The sequence below is a fragment of the Capra hircus genome, chromosome 16 (genome assembly GCF_001704415.2).
Source record: "Capra hircus breed San Clemente chromosome 16, ASM170441v1, whole genome shotgun sequence".
In the NCBI taxonomy this organism is placed as follows: Eukaryota; Metazoa; Chordata; class Mammalia; order Artiodactyla; family Bovidae; genus Capra; species Capra hircus.
Window position 1 is genome coordinate 27,626,137 of NC_030823.1, and position 23,860 is coordinate 27,649,996.

At 42.1% G+C, this 23,860-nt stretch overlaps 1 protein-coding gene and 1 pseudogene across 1 annotated transcript; one reads left to right on the plus strand and one right to left on the minus strand.

Annotated features, from left to right (window-relative positions):
• LOC102184546 lies at positions 11,263 to 12,147 on the minus strand (annotated as a pseudogene).
• LOC102189503 (histone H3.3) lies at positions 15,452 to 23,496 on the plus strand. The gene is made up of 4 exons (XM_018060224.1): positions 15,452 to 15,572; positions 17,107 to 17,257; positions 18,399 to 18,552; positions 22,849 to 23,496. Exons 2-4 carry the CDS (start codon positions 17,130 to 17,132, stop codon positions 22,975 to 22,977), a joined length of 411 nt encoding a protein of 136 aa, XP_017915713.1. The 5' UTR covers positions 15,452 to 15,572; positions 17,107 to 17,129; the 3' UTR covers positions 22,978 to 23,496.

The window sequence follows — 23,860 nt, forward strand, 5'->3', positions numbered from 1 at the left end:
GATGACTCTTGCATTTAGATGCTGATCTTTCTGAAAATTACTGCAGCCTTTAATAGTAATTATTAGTTCACATTCTGGATTTCGGCAACTTCTGTGAGGTTTAAAAACAGTAAGGGTGTATTTGTATGACATCCTAGAAAATGACCAATTCTTAGTAGATAAAAATACTATGAAATTTTAAAGATTTTCAAGATAAATTCCTGATAACTGTGACTGCGTGTGTGCATGCTAAGTCTAGCCCAACTGTTTGCAACCCCATGGATTGTAGTCAGCCAGGCTCATCTGTCCATGGGATTCTCCAGGCAAAAACACTGGATTGGGCTGCCATGTCCTCCTCCAGAGGATCTTCAGGGATTGAACCTGAGTCTCTTATGTCTCCTGCAATGGCAGACAAGTTCTTTACCACTAGGGCCACCTGGGAAGCCCAACTGTGACTAATCTTAGTCAAATAAAAGTTTGTTAATCAGGTGGATGACAGAGCATGGACTCCAGGTCTGCTGCTTGCTACTCTGGCCTTCCTTAGCCTGTTTCCTCATCTGTGAATGGGACAATATAATACATATTTACTATTACTTGAGAAAACAAGTCTAACATACTCAGCACAGTGCTTGGCATACCATAAAGGCTCAATAAATATTAGCTATGTTCATTGTAACTATTATATTACATGATGATGAAGATGGAGTCCATCAGATGAAAGCAAATAAACAGGGATGTTTAATCCCTTGGACTTTGATATAATCAAATCATTAAACTATTTTCGCTAAAAAGTTAAATTCCTCTTGATTAGGCAGTTGAAATTGACTATCTCTAAGCATAAAAAATACTAATTCCTGGTAATTCCCTGGCGGTCCAGTTTTTAGGTCTCCAAGCCTTCACTGCCAAAGACTCAGGTTTAATCTGTGGTCAGCGAACTAAGATCTTGCAAGGAGCGTGGCACAGCCAATAGTAATAATAAATACACATTTCTGAGATCTCCTTATGGGTTTCTTTACCTTCAGTCTCTTTGTATGTATGTCAGGTACTTAGTAGATGCTCAGTTATACTTGTTGAATAGAGATAAATTTTTTTAATTGAGGTATAATTTACACATGACCTTATTACTTTTAGGTATACAGAATAATGATTCAATATTTGTATCCAGTTGATCCTTGAAAAACTCAGGGGTTGGGGTAACAAACTCTGGCAGTCACAAATGGGTGTATAATTTTACATTCAGCCCTGCATATCCGCAGTTCCACATCCTCAGATTCAACCAGCCACAGTTGTTGTAGTACTGTAGTATTTGAAGTGAAAGTCAAAGTATTAGTTGCTCAGTTGTGTCCGACTCTCTGAGACCCCATGAACTGTAGTCCGCCAGGCTCCTCTGTCCATGGAACTCTCCAGGTAAGAATACTGGAGTGGATAGCCATTACCTTCTCCAAGGGATCTTCCCAACCCAGGGGTTGAACGCACATCTCCTGCAAGTCTTCTGCATTACAGGCAGATTCTTTACTGTGTGAGGGACCAGGAAGCCCTACTGTAGTATTTACTACTGAAAAAATTCCATATGTAAGTAGACTCGCACAGCTCAACTCTAATTCAAGGGTCAGCTGCACATTGCAAATTGATCATCGCAATGTCTACTTAATATCTGTCACCATACATAGTTAAAATTCTTTTTTCTTGTGATGAGAACTTTTAAGATTTACTCTCTTAGCAAGCTTCAATGTGCAATACAACATTTTAACTATAGTCACCATGTTATATACTATATTCCCAAAACGTATTTATTTTACAACCAGAAATTGTGACCCCCTTTCACCCATTTTACCAACCCCCCCAACCCCACCACTCTGCAACCCATGTCTCACCTCTGACAACCACCAACCTCTTCTCTGTACATATGAGCTTGGTTTTGGGGTTTGGGGATTATATTTTAGATTCTACATATGTGAGGTCGTACAGTATTTGTTTTTCTCTGTCTGACTTACTTCACTTAGCATTACACCCTCCAAGTCCAGCCGTGTTGTCACAAATACTTTGCCTTTAGTATTAACCGCCTCAAACTAACCACTCACCTAGTTGCCAATGTGATATTCATGCAAGAAAACCTGATCATGTCTTTTCCCTCCTTACCCTCCCCACAGCCCAAGTGTCTTAGGGTGACCGACAAGGCCATCTAGGACCGAGTCCTGGGTCATTCTCCAACCTCCTCTTCTGAGACTTCTGTCTTAATATATGTGTCCTGATTTTATGAAAATGATTGTCTCACCATCTTAACTCATACTGTCCCCTCTGCTTGCAACACCCTTTCATCTCTTCTTTACTCCCTCTATTCCTACTCATTGTTCAAGGCTAATGCAAATGCCTAGTTTTTGTAAAAAAACACCACACGTTTGTCATATCATATTCATACATGCATCTTAATGTATGAAAGTCACATTGGAAAGAAGTCAAAATATCTGAAAATACAAAAGCATTAGTAGTAGTTATCTGTAATCATTTTCTTATAATAAGAAAAGATTTTAACTATTTAAAAGACTTTAAAATATTTTTATGGGACCTCCCTGGTGGTCCAGTGGTTAAAACTCTGTGCTTCCACTGCTGGGGGCATAGGGTTTGACCCCGATCAGGGAGCTGAGATTCTGCATGCAACGGTATGTGGAAAAAACAAATAATTATTTTCAATAAAGTTCAGGTGTCATCTCTTCCCAAATGCTCCCTGACCCGAGGTCTCCTTGGTGCTCCCACAGAACTCCTGAAATGCCTGTAATGGAGAATGCATCGTGCCGTGTGGAGATTACCCCATTCTCAACAGGACTAGGGCTGTCGATATTTCCGCCTTTGTAGCAAGTGCCTAGCATAGTGCCAGGCACACAGTGAGCACTCAGTAGATGCTTGTTGAACTGATCTGAACTGCCCTTGTTCACACCTTGTGAAGTCAGTCGCTCAGTCGTGTCTGACTCTTTGCAACCCCATGGACTGTAGCCTGCCAGGCTCCTCTGGCCACGGGATTTTCCAGGCAAGAGTACTGGAGTGGGCTGCCATTTCCCTCTCCAGGTGTTCACACCTAGTGAGCTGCTAGCAGATCCTGTTTAGACCTGTGGGCTGATCCTGGCCTCACGTTTGTAAGAGGCAAACCCCAAGCAGAGCCAGTTTTCTGTGTCTGCCATTCCAAGTCAGTCTGTCAGGAGCCGAGGGTGCCTTTTCCCAGTTTTTGCACTTCAACTTTTTTCTAATTATAGAAGTAATATAGTCTCACTGTAAAAATAAAAATTTGGAAAGCATAGACTGCAATACAGTAAGAAAAAAAAAGATCTAGTCAGTCCAAATACCTACTATTATTTAACCAGAATTATTTAGATCAATGTTTTTCAATTTTGTTTTCCCATTTCCTGGCACATATATTAAATTCTAAATTTTCAAGAACTGGGCTGATTAGGAAGTGGAAGGAGTCTATATACACAAATGAAAATTTGTAGGGGGCAATAGTGCAAATAAAAGACTTTTAATAATCTCTGTATAACTCATGCTTAATGTGTTGGCATCTCTTTGTCTCCTAATAAGTTTAAGGGACCCTTGGTTTTTGAAATGACAATAGATCTCTTTTTCATCAGCGACTCCTGGTAACTAGGTGTGAAGAAGCTACTTATGGCATTCAAGATAGTGTTAGTCGCTCAGTCTTGTCCGACTCTGTGACCCCATGTTCTGTCCATAGGATTCTCCAGGCAAGAATACTGGAGTGGGTTGCCATTTCCTTCTCTAGATTCAAGATAACCCAGAAACAAAGAAAAGCTAATCACTTTTGGAGGAAATGCACAGATATCATTCCAAGATAACTTAGTCATATCCAAAGTCAGGGAGAGTCTTCTCCATAGAACAAAGGGCTTTCCCTGTTGGTTTTGAGTGGCAGCAGGGTGTCCTTGATGACCCCCAAGGGTCATCAGATAGTATGTATATCCAGAGAAGAACTCTACTTATAAACTAAAAGATCGCCTAGGCAGAGTCAGTTGCTCCCTCTGTGTTGGTCACTCCCTGTCTGGGATGTTAACACTTCTACGGATTCAGCATGGAAAGATCTTCCTCCAGATTCTGCAATTACTGGTCTACCTGAGAGATTGGAAGACACTGTGGGGCTTCCAATAATGTGGCGATTGCTTAATTAAGCTTCTTCCTAAATCTTATTTAGAAGTACTGGGCCCATGCTATGTCCTGGGGGACATTGAATAGCTACCTAGCAGGGGCCTGAAGCAAATTAAAGCATGACAAATTCTCTAAAGATAACCAGGATCTTCTGAAAAGGTCACAATTTGCCCATGTGTTTGAGAACTATTAATATAGTCACTTTATTATTTTTTTAATAAAGTATACTTAAAAAAAATTATTTGGGGGCTTCATTGAGTCTTCATTGCTGCGCACAGGCTTTCTCGGCGAGCAGGGGTTACTCTGTATTGTGGTTCATGGGCTTCTCGTGGTGGTGGCTTCTTTTGTTGCAGAGAACAGGCTCTAGAGTACAGGCTCAGCAGTTGCGGCACACAGGCTTAGTTACTCCTTGGCCTGTGAGACCCTCCCAGATCAGGAGGCCTGCACTGGCCTCTGTGTGTCCTGCATTGGCAGGCAGATTCTTAACCACTGAGCCACCAGGTAAGTCCAATACAGCTACTTTAAATTGCAATGATACATAGAATATCATAGCTATGGAAAGCAGTAAAGACAGGTTAGACACAATAGATCATTCATGGAGCCCATTCTCTTTATCAGGTGCTCTGTATTTATTCTTTCTAATCCTTACGGTGACCTGGCAAGATAGGATTATTATTATACTTTAAGGTAATTCTGTCCATTTTACAGATGAGGAACTCAGGTCCAGAGAGGTTAACACTCAGTTGGTGATAAGTGGAAGGGCTAGGATTCACACTCAGTCTTGTTTGCCTACAGATTTCCTTCCCTTCCCACTTGGTTTCCTTTGGTCTGGCTATGCTTGGGTGTCATCGTTGGGCGGGTTCTGCTGGAGGGAGGACTAAATGAGAATAGAATTCAGATAGCACTGTCAACCCTTACAACACTGGTACGTTGTGGCAAGGGCCCCAGACTGGGGTAGTTTCTTGGCAAAATACTTAGGAGGGAGAACAGAGTAATAATGTCAGCTATTACGGCACTTTGCCACAACTGTGGATGGGTCTAAAGGTTCCAAAAGAGACCTGAGAGTGTCTGCAAACCCCTTACTTTGAGTGTGGAGATCTCCTATGGAGCAGTTTGCTTTCTAGAAAGGGAAGGACAGAAGTGGTAAAAAATGCAAGGTGAACACCAGCCTTCTAGGCCCAGGCTTGGCTGCTAAACCAGGCTCAGAGAGGCTTGAGCAGTGGGGAGCTGGGGTCATGGAGAGTTGAAAGAAATAGCCCCTTAGTAGGTAGAAGGGTTGCTAAGCTTAAAAAATAAAAATATAGGATGCCAGGGTAAATTTGAATGTCAGGTAAACAACAAAATTTCAACAAAACATTTATTAGTATAAATTCATCCTTGGATATATACATCCCAGGCACCATTTTATCTGGTGACCTCAGCCACACTGTTTGAGGATTGACAGGGGTACAGAGAGCTCCTTCTGTGAGGCCTGGGTAGTGTGTCCAAGAGCTGTCTTGCTGTGAATGGATATCAGTGTCAGAGGTGGTCCTAGGGAAGCTAATTATCTCAACAGGGAACCATATGAGCCCCAAGCCCTCTCATTCCAGCCTAGGGGGCAAACAAGCCATCTGAGAATACAGGGGAGTCTATGGAATTTTAGGGGACTTTAGAAGTTTTCATTTCCAGGTAAAGGCTTTGTACTTAGTTTGATAACATATGTTTTACAATTTAATTTCTTAATATAATGTGAAAAACATAATTAAAAAGAAAAATTCTTAATAGGGCTAAGTTAACCTATCTGGTATTTGAGGTATTATAAGTATTTGATAAAGGGGGTTATAGAAGAAAGAATTTACTTCATTACTTTTATACTAGAAAAGGGAAACACCATTGCTTGGGTCATTAAAAAACCATACAAGGCAGTTCCTGGCTCCCTGGTAACTCAAGTCCTGTCCTTCTGACAGGCTACCTCTGCACAGTAGAATATTCTCAGTCTACCAAAGGAAGCATACTCCTTTTTTCTCCAGAGGAGAAGGTAGTACTTCTTGAAACTGTCTTTTCTTGAACTTGGTCAATTGATCCAGTTCTTGGAGAAGAGGGAATATTTTGTTTGTTTGTTTGTTTAAAAGAGAGAATCCTTTTTTAAAGGCTTTTTTATGAAACAGAGTTTTTTCACCTGTTTTTTAATACTTAGCAAGTGTCAAGATCACTATATTAGAATGTTGGAGTTTGAAGGAAGGGTTGAGGAGTGTCTCAAAGGCTGTATAATGTCCAAGAAGCTTCCCCAGGTGCCATATACATGTATAAATTCACTATGGCTCAAAGGCATGGCTTTGGGCCTTGCACTCTCAAAAACCACTTAATTTCTTGGCTCTCCTTCAGGGGAGACCTACACTAACTCACTCACCAAGACAGATATAGAACTGGGACACCCATTCATTTACAAAGAGATGTGACAATCTCCTGGATACTGAGGATATACATAGAGACCCCCAACTGCAAGCCCAAGGCTGCTTGATGAGCAGAGAATAACGATAACAGATGCCACTGGTCATTTAATGAGTGTTCAAAACTTATAAAACATTAATACTGACAGTTAGCCCCATTCAAATGGGCAGTTTTCATCCTTACAACCTCATCATGAGAAAAATATTTATCTTTCTTAAACTGATGCTGCTGCTGCTAAGTCACTTCAGTCGTGTCCGACTCTGTGCGACCCCATAGACGGCAGCCCTGGGATTCTCCAGGCAAGAACACTGGACTGGGTTGCCATTTCCTTCTCCAATGCATGAAAGTGAAAAGTGAGAGTGAAGTCGCTCAGTTGTGACCGACTCTTAGCGACCCCATGGACTGCTGCCTACCAGGCTCCTCTGGCAATGGGATTTTCCAGGCAAGAGTACTGAGTGGGTTGCCATTGTCTTCTCTGTTAAACTGATGACAATACTGAAAAAAGATGTCATAGCTCATTCTTTTTTAAAGCAAAACTTTTAAAAATAACTTTATTTTTGGCTGTGCTAGGTCTTTGCATTTTGAGGACTTTTCTCTAGTTGCCACAAGCACGGGCTACTCTGTGTTGTGGTGTGTGGGCTTCTCACTGTGGTAGTTTCTTTTGCTGCAAAGCACAAGCTCTAGAGCACAGGTTCAGTAGTTGTGGCCCACAGGCTTAACTGCTCTGCAGCATGTGGGATCTTCCCAGATCAGGGATTGAAGACGTATGTCCAGCATTGGCAGGGAGATTCTTAACCACTGAATCACCAGAGAGTTCAGTTCAGTTCAGTCGCTCAGTCGTGTCTGACTCTTTGCAACCCCATGAATCGCAGCACACCAGGCCTCCCTGTCCATCACCAACTCCCGGAGTTCACTCAGACCCACGTCCATTGAGTCCGTGATGCCATCCAGCCATCTCATCCTCTGTCGTCCCCTTCTCCTCCTGCCCCCAATCCCTCCCAACATCAGAGTCTTTTCCAATGAGCCAACTCTTCACATCAGGTGGCCAAAGTACTGGAGTTTCAGCTTTAGTATCATTTCTCCCAAAGAACACCCTGGGCTGATCTCCTTCAGAATGGACTGGTTGGATCTCCTTGCAGTCCAAGGGACTCTCAAGAGTCTTCTCCAACACCACAGTTCAAAAGCATCAGTTCTTCGGTGCTCAGCTTTTTTCACAGTCCAACTCTCACATCCATACATGACCGCTGGAAAAACCATAGCTTTGACTAGACGGACCTTTGTTGGCAAAGTAATGTCTCTGCTTTTCAATATGCTATCTAGGTTGGTCATAACTTTCCTTCCAAGGAGTAAGTGTCTTTTAATTTCATGGCTGCAATCACCATCTGCAGTGATTTTGGAGCCTAAAATAATAAAGTCTGATACTGTTTCCACTCTTTCCCCATCTATTCCCATGAAGTGATGGGACCAGATGCCGTGATCTTAGTTTTCTGAATGTTGAACATTAAGCCAACTTTTTCATTCTCCTCTTTCACTTTCCTCAAGAGGCTTTTTAGTTGCTCTTCACCTTCTGCCATAAGGATGGTGTCATCTGCATATCTGAGGTGATTGATATTTCTCCTGGCAATCTTGATTCCAGCTTGTGCTTCTTCCAGCCCAGCATTTCTCATGATGCACTCTGCATCACGAGATGCAGGGTGATAATATACAGCCTTGACGTACTCCTTTTCCTATTTGGAACCAGTCTGTTGGTCCATGTCCAGTTCTAACTGTTGCTTCCTGACCTGCATATAGGTTTCTTAAGAGGCAGGTCAGGTGGTCTGGTATTCCCATCTCTTTCAGAATTTTCCACAGTTTATTGTGATCCACACAGTCAAAGGCTTTGGCATAGTCAGTAATTCAGAAATAGATGTTTTTCTGGAACTCTCTTGCTTTTTCGATGATCCAGTGGATGTTGGCAATTTGATCTCTGGTTCCTCTGTCTTTTCTAAATCCAGCTTGAACATCTGTAAGTTCACGGTTCGCGTATTGCTGAAGTCTGGCTTGAAGAATTTTGAGCATTACCTTACTAGCATGTGAGATGAGTGCAATTGTGCGGAATTTGAGCATTCTTTGGCATTGCCTTTCTTTGGGATTAGAATGAAAACTGACCTTTTCCAGTCCTGTGGCCACTGCTGAGTTTTCTAAATTTGCTGGCATATCAGATGCAGCACTTTCACAGCATCATCTTTCAGGATTTGAACTAGCTCAAGTGGAATTCCATCACCTCCACTAGCTTTGTTCATAGTGATGCTTTCTAAGGCCCACTTGACTTCACAATCTAGGACGTCTGGCTGTAGGTGAGTGATCACACCATTGTGATTATCTTGGTTTTGAAGATTTTTGTACAGTTCTTCTGTGTATTCTTGCCACCTCTTCTTAATATCTTCTGCTTCTGTTGGTCCATACCATTTCTGTCCTTTATCGAGCCCATCTTTCCATGAAATGTTCCCTTGGTGTCTCTAATTTTCTTGAAGAGAGCTTTAGTCTTTCCCATTCTGTTGTTTTCCTCTATTTCTTTGCATTGATCGCTGAGGAAGGCTTTCTTATCTCTTCTTGCTATTCTTTGGAATTTTGCATTCAGATGATTTTATCTTTCCTTTTCTCCTTTGCTTTTCACTTCTCTTCTTTTCACAGCTATTTAAGGCCTCCTCAGACAGACATTTTGCTTTTTTTGCATTTCTTTTCCATGGGGATGCTCTTGATCCCTGTCTCCTGTACAATGTCACGAACCTCAGTCCATAGTTCATCAGGCACTTTATCAGATCTAGTCCTTTGAATCTATTTCTCACTTCCACTGTATAATCATAAGGGATTTGATTTAGGTCATACCTGAATGGTCTAGTGGTTTTCCCTACTTTCTTCAATTTAAGTCTGAATTTGGTAATAAGGAGTTCATGATCTGAGCCACAGTCAGCACCCGGTCTTATTTTTGTTGACTGTATAGAGCTTCTCCATCTTTGGCTACAAAGAACATAATCAATCTGATTTCGCTGTTGACCATCTGGCGATGTCCATGTGCAGAGTCTTCTCTTGTGTTGTTGGAAGAGGGTGTTTGCTATGACCAGTGCATTTTCTTGGCAAAACTCATTAGTCTTTGCCCTGCTTCATTCCGTATTCCAAGGCCAAATTTGCCTGTTACTCCAGGTGTTTCTTGGCTTCCTACTTTTGCATTCCAGTCCCCTATAATGAAAAGGACATCTTTTGGGGTGTTAGTTCTAAAAGGTCTTGTAGGTCTTCATAGAACCATTCAACTTCAGCTTCTTCAGCATTACTGATTGGGGCATAGACTTGGATTACTGTGATATTGAATGGTTTGCCTTGGAGATGAACAGAGATCATTCTGTCGTTTTTGAGATTGCATCCAAGTACTGCATTTCAGACTCTTTTGTTGACCATGATGGCTACTCCATTTCTTCTAAGGGATTCCTGCCTGCAGTAGTAGATGTAATGGTCATCTGAGTTAAATTCACCCATTCCAGTCCATTTTAGTTCGCTGATTCCTAGAATGTCGACATTCACTCTTGCCATCTCCTGTCTGACAACTTCCAATTTGCCTTGATTCATGAACCTGACATTCCAGGTTCCTATGCAATATTGCTCTTTACAGCATTGGACCTTGCTTCCATCACCAGTCACATCCACAAGAAGCCCCTCATTAACTCTTAAAGATACGTGTTTTCAGATGTGAATATCCTACAAACAAAATACATTTATAATATAAAATGCCATAAGTGTCTGATGTGGGCTGGGTACTATACAGGTTGATGCAGACAGAACAGTGTTTAAAATATCAAGGCCCCTGCTCTCACTAAGTCTACAGTCTAGCTGAGACCACTAATCAGTAAAAGAATCAAAACATCAGCTTGTGAGAATTGCTGTGAAAGCAATAAGCATGGAAATGTGACTGAATATAACACGAGGGGTGGGGGAAGGAAGACAGGGACTCAATGTGGCTCTCTGAGGGGTGACATTGGAACTGAGACCTCAGACCCATCCAGGGGCCTTCACTCTGGGCTACGGAGGTGCCAGAAAATAGGTCCTCTCAGTCCTACACCCCAGAGCTCCTGTGAGCAGCCTCTTCCGAGGCTCCTTGAAGGGCAACCTGAGCAGTCTGGGTCAGATCTGTGCCCCTTGGTTGGCACAGAGGCGAGCAGATAAATGAGTACGACTCACTGCTCCATGGGATGTGTTGAGCACGGTCCAAGAGGAGCTCTAGACCCCAGACCCCGGCTTTAGTCCCACAAGGCAGGGAGCATCATGGACCAGGAACCTGAGGACTACTGTGCCAAGTGCCCAAGAAGTACTGGTGTGGCCCAAAATGCAACCAGAGTTGAGGACAAAGAAGCTGAATAGAGCTGCTGGTGCAGATTTGAATTTCTGTCCTCCTACAAGGTATTTCTTGCTATTTTAGACTTTTAGGTGGTGACCAAGGCACCTACAGGATGACTGCTTAGCAACACATGTGTATTTTGAAAATTGGAGGTATAATTTAAAAATACTTGATTTTCAAAAAGCTTAGCTGGATTCAAAATCCATTCACAAGAAATTCCAAGACTACACTTGTCAATGAAAGAAAGGCAGAATTTTAAATATATAACTCTAACTGTTACACTTTTTTGAATGACTGAAAATTATTATTTTTTTGAAACGACAAGTTATTCAATTAGGTTCTTTGCAAGAAGTTCAGAATACTATTTTGTGAGGATAAATTCCATTTGTGAGAGCAAACACAGAGCAGAGGTAGCCCTGGAGCTGAGGAACAGTTTTGATTCTTCACAGAATTTAGGAGTCCGCAGCTTTCTGATCAACCTTGCACTGCTCTGTGATCTCGTATTTCTCTCTGTGTCGAAGATCTCACCCTCCTGGCGTCTGGGTTTACGCAGCTTCTTCTTCTTGAAGTGTCAGTGAGATATTCTGGAATTTTCACACCACTGATATCGATTTTGGTGGAGGTGGCAATGACACATTTCTGGTGTGTTCTACGCAGAGGAACTCGATTGAGGGATAGAGGCCCAGTCACAAGTAGCAAGCCACTGGCCAGCTGCTTCAGGAAAACGACCCTCTTGCCCCTGTGGCGCCCAGTGAGGATGATCAGAATGGTCCCACAAGTGATGCTGGCATGCAGCTTCCTCACATGCTTACTGAAGGGTTTTTTGCCATGACTCAACAGTTTCCAAGGCACATCTTCAGTAGGGTAATACCTAGGCATTTTGCAAAGTTTGACCACTCGGGTACCACCATTCTTGTCGCCACCAACTGGTTTTGTGACAGTAGCAAGAACACGAACCTCCTTTTTCTTTTCGACCTTGGATTTGGCTGCTGAATATTTTCTCTTGTACAAGGCCTTTCTGGAGTACATGCTGCTCGGGAATATCTGCCAATTCCTCTGACCAGGACAGGATTTCGGCTGCAGTGGGGCTTCCCCTTCTTAACCTTCTTCACCTTTTCCACCTTTTTAGCCTTGTTGCCAGCATCGGCCTTCTTGGCTTCAGGTTTTTTCTCCTTAGTATCTGGCTTCTGAGGCTTTTCACCCGCCATCTTGCAAGATGAGAAAGAGCTGAAAATTATATTTTAAAGTTTTTCAATGATAAGATCATCAAGAATCTGAAGAGATCTTCATTCTAAAGTCTTGATCAGGAATAGTATGTGGCCATTTCAAGTTTAAAACCTCACCATTTCTCATTAAAAACTTTGAAAACATTTTATTTGAGAGTTTTACACAAGTTTGATACTGATTTTCTTTAAAATGCAATTATTTTCTCTTATATGGTTTATAATATAAAAACATATAATGAAAGTTTTAATCAAGTTCCATATGAATGGCTCCCAATCCCCTTTTTTCTTGTGGACCTTACAAAAAGGATCTTTTTCTAAGAGATATGGGAAAGCGCAAAATGTTGCCTTAGACGATGAGGGAGCCAGCTCTGTGTAAACCTTACACTTAAGTGCTCAGTCACTTGGTTGTGTCCGACTCTTTGCAACCCTGCCTGGCTCCTCTATCCATGGAATTTTCCAGGCGAGAATAGTGGAATAGGTTGCCATTTCCTCCTCCCAGGGATTGAACCAGTGTCTCCTGCATCTCCTGCCTTGGCAGGTGCATTCTTTTACCAGTGAGCCACTTGGACTCCTGTGTAAACCTTGGTGAGGGCATTTAACCTGTAAAACAGTGTAATGATCCTCAGGAGTGAAGACCTTGAAAGATAAGGTAGTTGGGTTGCAGCAGAATGTCACTAGGGAGGGCAGGGGTGATGCCAGGCCCTACATTTTAACCAAGAGCAGTGGGAAGCCTCCAAATAGATTTATGAAAGGGTGTGACTTAATCCAATTTATTCTATAAATCGAATCTCTGCATGCAATGTAGAGAATGGAATACAGAGGTGCAAGAGTGGAAAGAGAAAGGTCATATAGAAAGTGACTGAGGGGACCAGCAAGAGGAGAGGAGGAGAGGAGCAGGTCATTCTGAGAAGTTTTTCAGAGATAGGACCAATAGGACTATGGGGACGAAAATAAGGGAGGCTAAGTAGGATGCCTGAGGCTTTTGGTTTGAACAGTTAAGTAAATCATAATGCCATTTACTGGGCAAGACTGAAGGAGGGACAGTTAAGGAAAGAGGACTGGGATCCAAAGCCTCAAGACATATGCTTCAGCAAAGTGCAACTAGAGAGAATCATAGATGATAAGAGATTTAATGGACATAGTAGTGTTAGTTGCTCAGTCGCGTCTGACTCTGCGATCCCATGGACTGTAGCCCGCCAAGCTCCTCTGTCCATAGTATTTTTCAGGCAAGAATACTGGAGTGGGTAGCCATTCTCTTCTTCACGGATCTCCTCCACCCAGGGATTGAACCTGCATCTCCTGCATTAGTAGGTGGACTCTTTATCACTGAGCCATCTGGGAAGCCCAACCAGACACCTACCCAACTGTAAAACATACTTGATCCTACAACTAGAAAAAACTTGTGGCCTATCTTCACGCATAAATATCACTTCCATTTTACAGATGGACAGCTAAGTAGGTTCAGATAATCCAAGATTAGAATTATATCTAAAAGTTTTCCCGGTCCTTAGGAATATTTTTAAACCAAAAAATGGAAGTTACAGAAAAATCTAGCAGATAAAGAGAACATTACCTATGTCATTCAATATTTTTTGAAGAGATGATGAATTTAACTGATGTGGAATCAGCCTTCCTGGAAAAAAGCCAACAAATATTTTGGTTTACTCAAAACAAAAAATAAGCAAAAAAAAACCCCAACCCTTTTCTTGGCCCAAATTATAGGAACTCTTCGCTGGCAGCTCAGCCTAAGCTTTTTTGCATATGTGCTTTTAGGACAGGCTTGCAAATTGCATGTGTTCTGCACAGCAACCACAGACACTTAACATTCATTAAATAATAATGAAACAGGAGGACTGGATTTTGTTTGTTTCTCCTGGGTCTGTTCCTCACTTAAGTGACCTTGGACAAATCTATTCCCTCTCTCATATCTGATTTCAGGGTAATGTTTATGACTAAGATGCCTTATAAGAGCTTCAGACTATCAATAGTAGTTATGCTCTCCATCTATGAAATTTATCTCCTTCACTATCCTATGGGATGTCTGCACGACACTTCTATTGAATACCTTCGCACGTAGTTTCAAGTGTTGTCAAAGCCATCTAGGGACGGTGCATATATTCTAAGGCCAATGAAATGACAACGTGGGTAACTTGAACCTGAAATGTTTCCTATGCTACTGAGAATTGGAAAATGGATAAATGTGATGATCCCCAACGACGTTTTCCTTACTTCTGCCGCTTACCGCCGCATCCAAACTATTCAGAAGCTGCTGACATTTGACTACACAGCATTTGGCAATTCTACCTAAAACTGAAATGGTTAAAAAGCCGAACTGGCTGGTAGAACAGCTGCCAAGGCTGGTATTCAGGCCCTGGTGCAGTTAGCTGTGTATTCCATATATTGTTTTAGAAGCTTACAAAATACAGCCATCTTGCATCAAGCATCCCGACCCAGGAAGAAGGCGAGCCCCGTCCCTGGCCGTCTCCGTCGGCCTGGAGATGCCACCTGCGCGGAACCAGGCGTCCCAGGTGGCAGAGTTCTCGCGGACCGCCTGCAGCCTGCAGCCTGCACCGCGGGGCCGCCACGGCCCGAGCCGGTGTCTTGAGTGAATAAAGTTGTCTGCGGGCTGCCCGGCCGCACCTGGCCCGTAGTGAAAGCAGGACAACGGCCTCCGGCAGCCCTTCCAGAGCTAGAGCAGCCCCAACCGAATGTGGGCGCGGGGTGCGAGGTTTCTATTTGCAAGCTTCCTGTCGGGTAGTGTTTGCAACTGGGGCGCGGAGACTGGGCCGGCGCTGTCCTCCTCCCCGCCCCCACGCCGTCCGGGGCGCCTCGGGGACGCGCGCCGGAGCTGGGCGCCCCCTCCCTCACCCTCCCCGCCGCTGCCCGAGACGCCCGCAGGCCGGGCGTTCACCCGCCGCGCCTCCTCCCGCCCGCCCCTCCCCCCAACTTCCCCCTCGGCGCCCCAAACCCGGGCTTCCTGAGTTCCATGACGTGTGCCACGGAGCTGGGTGGGAGTGCGGGGCCGGGGAGCCGGAGTTAAAACGGGGGCGGGCGGGCGGCCGTCTCGGCAGGAGCCGGCGGCCCTTCAGCGTGTCTTTTGTGTTTGTACACACACTGCGCGAGGCAGCCGGGAGGAGGGAGCGGGCGGCGCGCGGGGGAGGGGCGAGCGCGCGCCAGCGAACGGGCGCGCGGGGGGAGGGGGGAGGCGGGGCGCGAGCGAGGGGGCGGGGGCGGGGCCGAGCCTTCCCTCCATTGTGTGTGATTGGTTGGCGCGCGGCGCGGGGGCGGGGCGGCTTGTGTTGGGGGATAGCCTCGGTGTCAGCCATCTTTCAATTGTGTTCGCAGCCGCCGCCGCGCCGCCGTCGCTCTCCAACGCCAGCGCCGCCTCTAGCTCGCCGAGCTCCAGCCGAAGGAGAAGGGGGGTAAGTTTCCCCGTCTGCCCGCTTCCCCGGAACCGAGCCCCGCTTGCCGTCAGCCCCGGGCCGGGCCCTGGCGGTGCCGGGAGGGGACCCAGGGTCCCTCCGGCTTGGCCCCAAAACTTTTTGGCCCAGAAATGGAGGTGAGGAGCGAGTTTCCCTCTCCCCTCAGGCAGCGGCGGCTCCGGCGGCTCCCCAGTCTCTCGTCGCCTCAGCCCAACAGCAGCAACCGCCGCGTCGCCGAGCCTGCTCTCCCTCCCCGCGCCCCTGGCTCCTTTTTCTTCGGTGAAATCCCGCCCGCCGCCCCTTCCCGGGACCCCAGACCTTCACCACGACCCGCGCGGGCCTCTTAACTACCGACCCCGGACCCCGGACCCCAGTTTTCGGGCGGGAAAAGGGTAGAAATCGCCGCTGCTTCCCACCCTGGGGTAACTCGCTTTTTGCTGCCTCCCCACAGTTGTTGCTAAGCTTCACCATCTTGTCTCTCTTCTCTGGTCACCGACCATATTTTTTCCCCCGTTTCTCTCTTCCCCATTTCAAAAAAGGAGGAAAAAATTTTAAAGAGAAACATTTTTTTCTCCTTTTTAGAGAAGCGGAAACTTGATGCATTTGAAATGCAAAAAAAACTTTTGCATTTTGGAGGGCGGCACGTGGCAGGGGATGGAGTATTTTCGAGCGATTTGGTGTTTTGTCTCTTTGGAAAGGAATCGGATACGTTTTGCGATTGTTTCCATTTTGTTCTGGTCTGGGAGCCGAGTTTGTGCCTGCGCGAGACGCTAGGAGCGAGGCGGGCAGGCTGGGGGACCCTGTGCCGAGGGGCCGGAGGAGGCTAAACCAAAAGTTTATGTGGTGCTTGGGGTGGACCAGTCGGCCAGTCTAGTGCGTTAATTAACGCCTGGGTGCGGGGCAGTTTTTTTTTTATTATTATTTCATTGCGAATCCTCTGAGGACTGGACTCGAGGGCGGTGCTTTGTAGAGTGCTCGCTGTTGGTAGCTGTTGTTCCTCTTGTTTTTTGAGACGCCTTTTTGTCAACAGAACTGTAGAGATGCAAAACCAGGAATGTTTTCAGATATTTACAGCAATGTATCAACTGCCAGACGTAAAGGGGGGGCGGCGGCGGGGGGGGTGAGGAAAACCTTTTTTGCTGTAATTTGACTCGACCTTTCTGTGGTTTGTGGCTTCGTTCTTTTGACTTGTTAGTGGATGGAATGTTTACAGACATTTCTAATTTCTACTTTATTTAAAGAAATTGAAGCGAAGGCTGTTGGGGGGGGTCTTTTTGTTTTGCCGTTTATCGCTCAGATTGGGCATTTTGAAAGATGACTGGTGTTAAGGCTAACAATTTTCTAGTACTAGTTTGTTTCAAAAAGTCATATTTGGGTGGTAGATGTAATCTGCACCCTTTCAAATTATATAACATTATGGAGGTTTTTTTTTTTTAATACTAATCATAATTTCCAGATTGGGGGGGTAGTGACAGGAAAACTTGTGTGTTTGGTAGTTGCATATGGTGATTTTTGGTTTTTCCGATGCTGGTAGGTAAGTAAGGAGGTCTCTATACCATGGCTCGTACAAAGCAGACTGCCCGCAAATCGACCGGTGGTAAAGCACCGAGGAAGCAACTCGCTACAAAAGCCGCTCGCAAGAGTGCGCCCTCTACTGGAGGGGTGAAGAAACCTCATCGTTACAGGTATTTTAAAAGAGGAAAAATGAAACAAAGTCTTATCTCCAGAAGTATATAATCTAATAAAAAGATATATAAGCATACTTTCTCCTTTAGAGAATCTGTTTTTCCCTTTGTTAAATATTTACTACTTTAAAATCTGCGTATAATTTATTTAGTGTTAGGTTTTATTGGGAATATGCTTAATTTTGAAGCTGTAATCGTGTCCATAGCCCAAAGAAGACGTTCTATTTCTAATAACGTTAATAGGATAGACTAACATTTTACTTAGCTGTTATGTGTAATATATATGTTTTAAATAGAAAAGTGTTGTTTTAAAATACATTTTTGAGGATACTCTGGCATCTGGTAAAATAATTTAATCATGATGGGGACGTTGTGTTTTACATAAGTCCTTCGTTTACTTGAATTGGTTTTTCCTCCTATTGGCATATTTAGTTTTGAACTACCCTGAGCAGTGTTATTGAGTGCATCTGCCATTAGAGGGCAGAAGTTGTCTGTATTTACCCTCTGCAAATGATTAGCCTAAAATAAAAGTGTAAGAAATAAGTCAGGATTGAGGTAAATTTCTTGCTTAAAATTACTTAAAGAAAAAAAATTTCCATATGGAAGATACAACACAAAAGAGTGTTCATCAATTTAATCATTCATGAGGGATGTGCAGTGTCAAAGGTATTCTGGGAAATTGAACTTAAATAGTGTGTGTTTTTTTAAGTGAAGCTCATTGGGTTGTGCTGGTAGATCTTTTCAGAAGAATGGGGGGTGCCAGTGGGAAGAATGAGTGTGGTGTCAAATTAAAAGTCTGAAAAACTTTGACTTCTTTATTAGTGGCCTAGTACCTTCCCAAGTTGTAATTATAACAGAAGTTAGTGATGTTTATGTTAAAGATGAAGAAAATTAAGGGACTGTGATTATCAAACCCCCTGCCAGAAGTCTGCTTTAATATCAAGCTTTTTTGTTTTAAAAGTATTGTGTCACTTCTAACAGATTTGACTATTTAGGTCATAAATTAATAAGTGGAATTTGATACAAAAGAATGGTTTGATTTATTTTTTGAAAAGTGACTCCATCTCTTTGAAGCTGATGACCACTCTTTTAAGTTCTTTATGTATTTGGTAACCATGTCTTTAATGTTTTTGTTTTAAAGGCCTGGTACTGTGGCACTCCGTGAAATTAGACGTTATCAGAAGTCCACTGAACTTCTGATTCGCAAACTTCCCTTCCAGCGTCTGGTGCGGGAAATTGCTCAGGACTTCAAAACAGATCTGCGCTTCCAGAGTGCAGCTATTGGTGCTTTGCAGGTAAAATGGCGGGTGGGAAAGGCTCTGAGAGTTGGCTGGTTCTGCTTTGTACCAAGAATATCTCTAAATCTTTATATATGCTTATATATCACCAGCCAGTGAGATAGGTCTTTATATTTCACTGTTGAGATGTCAGAAAGGTTAAGTTGCTTGAGGTTATACAAACAGATGTGATTTTAAAATTTTAAACATTGTAGTGTTTAAAGGAAAAAAAAATCCTCTGGTTTGACTTACAGTTGCTGCTGGATATTAGGAAGTCATGGGGCCAAAGGTCTGTATTGGTAATTAGTTTCAAACAGGGACTGATACAAAAGGAAAGTTAGAATAAATGGCCTCCTGGACCTGAAGAGGCAGTTGCAAGTGGAGAGAACATGATATCTGGGATAGGACTAGGCAACATTAAAGAATTGTGCATTGAGGTAAAAGAAACTTGAGTGGTAGTTAGGATTGGATTGACAACAGGGAGAAAAAGATTTACTGGCCTTGTAAAGAGAGAAGTTTGAAGACATGAAGTTTGTTTAAGGGGATTATATATGGATTTTCATTTAAATGGGAAACAGTGAGTTTAATCTTAGCTCCAGTGTGTCAGAATTTCGAGAAATACAGTTTTAGCTGTGGTTATGTATTTGAAATGGGATTCCCCAATGGCTCAGAGGTAAAGAATATGCCTGCAATGCAGGAGACTCCGGTTTGATACCTGGGTTGGGAAGATCTAGAGGAGGAAATGGCAACCCACTCCAGTATTTTGGCCTGAAAAATCCCATGGACAGAGGAGCCTGGCAAACTACAGTACAAAGAGTCACAGAGTCACAGGTGACTGAGCACACACATGTATTTGAAATACTGGTGGTTTGTGCCAGATTAAACAACTTGAGATGCCCACACCTAAGATACTTGATTAGGTATGTGGGTACAATTAACATCAGTCACTTAAGTAACCTATAATGTTAAGTGTGTTTGGCATTCATTAGATCGTTGTAACTCGGAGTATGGCAAGACTGCCACCTCTGTCAGCATAGGGTGAGAGGTGATTTAAAATGCAGATTACTAGGCACTTCCACAGACCTGCATCAGAATCTGTCTTAGGGGAGGGTCCAGAACCGACATACATTCCATTGGAGGATTTTTCAAGGCTGCTGTTGCCAAGCTCTTCCTTTACGTATGAGGAAGATTTGATAGGTGGATTCTGTCCTGAAGTGTAATTGGTTGAGCTGTTTCTATGGTTAGTCTGAACTTCATTTGATTGGTGAATTCCAGGAGTAGGCATCCATTAAATTCTCAATGAATTGAAATTACTGAAATTTCAAACTAGTAAAATCTTACAGTGCTGTTATTTAAGACCTTTATTTTCTGGTTTAATCTTTGACTGTTTCTAGATCCCATTTCATTTGTTACAAATGTTAGTCATGTTTTCTGCACTAATTTTAAATACAGAAGTATTCTCAAGTGTTGACCTAAAGATGCTAATTTTGTTTTGTAGTTGCAGTTAGGAGGGCTCTACTTGACCTACACATTATACTTGGAAGTCCAACATTGTCAAGCCTAAGTGTCAATGATAGAGCTTTGTAAATTGATTACTTAACAGTCTGGCTAAAAGACTTGTCTTTTAAAAATTCATTGCTGTTACTAAGGTTTGTGTTTTATACTTGTTAGTAATTGCATTGGTTTTGAGCAAAATGTTCAACTCTGCTGCCTGTAGTACTCTGGCATTGGTAGCTGTTTATTGGAAAATATTTAATTCTCTTAAGGATATAGAGATGGAGAATTTGCTAATGCGAATAGGGTAGAAGAAAGCCATTTTTGACTTTAGAGTTACATAATTTACAACTAACTTCTCTAACACAACTGAAAGAGATGGAGGGTGGGTAAGTCTAGGGAGGATGGTGGAGAAATCAGACTTGGTTTGCCATAGATTATCAAGACTTAACTAACTTAAAATTTAGCTTTTGCCCCTAACGACACTTTTTCGCTATTACCTCAAAATTTTGTTAATTGGGCTATAATGTGTCCCTCTTTAAATCCCATCATAGTCTTAATGTTTAGGAAACTTTGGACATTGGTAATAGAATTAGAAATACATGGGTCATTGGTCAAATTCCCTGTATTGACTCTTCTCCCAGAGCTGACAGATACAACCTATGATATCTAGAGCAGGTTCTAAGATAGCAGTGAGAGCCCCAGCTGCCACATATCACATTTGAATAGTACTAGGGGAGCCAAACTCATTCCACTCTTAAATGGGTGTTTGAATTTCAGGACTTGTTGGCTTGTCCATATAGCAGCTCATACTGCTGTATTTTGCAGAAGCTTTCTAAATTTGCATAATCCTGAGACATGCTGGGTGAAACCAAAAAAAGAAACAACTGTTTTCTTTCTTGAGGAATTTAAGTTATGCTATCTAACATGCACTGTGAAACTCATAAGAGTAGGGTCTACAGTATACTATGTTTTCTAAACTTTTTACCATTTCTAGAATATCCCAAGGATGAATCTCTGAATATTAAGGACTTTTGCTTTTAATGTATTCTTTGGAAAAGGTAAGATACAGGGAACTACTAGTGTAGAAAAGGTGCAAATTTCGGGAATTCCCTGGCAGTCCAGTAGTCAGGACTCTGCACTTTCATGACTAAGGACCCAAGTACAGTTCCCTGGTTGGAGAACAGTCCCCCAAGCCACAAGGTGCTTCCAAGGGGAAAAAAAAAAAAAGATGCACGTTTCAGTTAAGGTTAGATATGAAAAACCAAGCCAGCAAAAACTTCTTGAACTTCTGTTCCTTCAAGGGCTAGGCATTGTGAGCGTAAAGTAAGTATTTTATTAAGTAAGGGTATTAAAAAATGGCTAGTGTACAAGGCCCATGTGAGTGCCATGGAAATTAGGATTTCAAAATTACCTGCACCTGGAAAGCAGGGGTGAGAGGAATGTTTGCTTTCTCCTTCATGGAATAATCTTGAGGTAAGCCATAAAGGATAGGCAAATAAGACTTACCTGTTGATAACATACTTCAGAAAGATAGATAGTAAAATTTGAATGAAACATTTTTATAGAAGAGGCTAAAAAGAATGAAGGTATAAATGTAGAAAAATATTTTCATAAGACAGAATAGTACAAACCATTTGAGGAGTTGTTAGCACTTTTAAAAGCAGAATCTCGAGTGTTATTAGCAAAGTCAGTGTTTATAAAACAAATCTGGTCCCTCCCATCTCTATCTTGTGTGTTATGAAGCGTTATGGGGCTGGGCTTGAATTGCTCAAGTACTTTGTGTATTTCTCTTTGAGTCTTATTGCCTAAAGAGTTCCAAAATGGAAATAGTTTTTTAATTAGGACAAAAATCAACTCTAAAAATCTGTTTTGGTTTTTTTCCCTAAATAGATCTTAAACCGAGAAATAACTTGCTTATAGAGAAGCCAAATAGTGTCTTTAATTTAGTGTTCCTAATCCACTAGAACAGTTGGACTGATGACTGGTTCATTTCAAAATACATAAGCAGTTGTTTTAACCTAGACCAAAGAATTCTTCAACTTTTCAGACAACTGTAAGGTGTACTAACAGTTTTAAGAGTTAATTATAAGTAGGAGCTCTCCTTTTTTCTTCCTTCTCTGCAAGTATTGAATAATTCGTATACCTAGCAGTTTAGAGTGAAATTAGGAATAGGACGATACCTTCAAAAGCTTAATGATGGAATGGGAAAAAAAACAGGTCAGTGTTAATGTTGAGGGGGTAACATGCCATTACAGATAGGGGTGCATAGAGGAAAGTGTAGTTAATAGGGGTGCAAAATAGATCATTGTATGTAAGTAGGACCTGGTAGTCAAACTCTGAGGTGTTAAAAGGAAAGATAGATGAGGCCCATATGATGGAAATCAGTAGGCAAACAGATATAATGAATTGGGAGTAAGATTCAGAAAAAGGACATCCCGAGGTAGGAGAGTACTACTTGGAATAGATACACGTGATTCTATTTATCTTTGTGAGGATAAAAATAAATGTTAGAGTTGAAGTTTGATTTTTGCTTTACTCAAGACACATTTCAGTTTGCTTAAAAATCACATATAACATTAAAAAAGGTAAACTATTTGGTAGTGAAATTGACTTTTGTATTTTACAAAGATTTACAGTCTTGAGTTTTTCACTTTCATAAGCTGCCTTTCAGCTTCATCCCAGATTTTAAACTAAGCATTTGGTAAGTGGTCAACATCTTCTGAAGTAGGTTTTTAAAGGACTCAAAAACATCTTTTTAACTAGTATAGATGTATCTTTAACTGTTGATAATATTTTTTTTCTCTGTTCCTTTTGTAGGAGGCAAGTGAGGCCTATCTGGTTGGCCTTTTTGAAGACACCAACCTGTGTGCTATCCATGCCAAACGTGTAACAATTATGCCAAAAGACATCCAGCTAGCACGCCGCATACGTGGAGAACGTGCTTAAGAATCCACTATGATGGGAAACATTTCATTCTTTTAAAAAAAAAAAAAATCTCTTCTTCCTGTTATTGGTAGTTCTGAACGTTAGATATTTTTTTTCCATGGGGTCAAAAGGTACCTAAGTATATGATTGCAAGTGGAAAATAGGGGACAGAAATCAGGTATTGGCAGTTTTTCCATTTTCATTTGTGTGTGAATTTTTAATATAAATGCGGGGACATAAAGCATTAATGAAAGTCAAAATGTTTCAGTGAACAAGTTTCAGCAGTTCAACTTTATAACAATTATAAATAAACCTGTTAAATTTTTCTGGACAATGCCAGCATTTGGATTTTTTTAAAACAAGTAAATTTCTTATTGACTGCAACTAAATGGTGTTTGTAGCATTTTTATCATGCAGTAGATTCCATCCATTCACTATACTTTTCTAACTGAGTTGTCCTACATGCAAGCACATGTTTTTAATGTTGTCTGTCTTCTGTGCTGTTCCTGTAAGTTTGCTATTAAAATACATTAAACTATACCCGCTTTTGGTCTTTACTATCAGCGTTAACCATGCAGTTAATTCCTTGAAAGTTCCATATTCCGAATAATTTTAGTATGAAGTGTTGTTACATTTTATTTGAAACTATTGGGGAGAGGTAAATGTAAACTTTATATGGGAAGGAAGCTAGAGCTACTGGCTTTCCTCCTAATTTTAACTCTGTGGATATGGGTATTTTTAACAATTCCCAAACCTAACTGGCCAGCAGAATCCCATGAAAATAGTTAAATCTGTATAAGTCGTGAAAGTACGTTTATAAATAATGTGCTATTAAACTTTGAATATTTAATGGTAATTTAACTGCAAGTAGAACAGTCTTCAGCTCAAAAACTTAGTGCATTGA

Coding starts and splice junctions, on each gene's coding strand:
- LOC102189503 (XM_018060224.1), top strand. CDS start 17,130: ATGGCTCGTACAAAGCAGACTGCCCGCAAATCGACCGGTGGTAAAGCA. Junction 17,258..18,398: donor AAGAAACCTCATCGTTACAG/GTATTTTAAAAG, acceptor TTTGTTTTAAAG/GCCTGGTACTGTGGCACTCC. Junction 18,553..22,848: donor CAGCTATTGGTGCTTTGCAG/GTAAAATGGCGG, acceptor TTCCTTTTGTAG/GAGGCAAGTGAGGCCTATCT.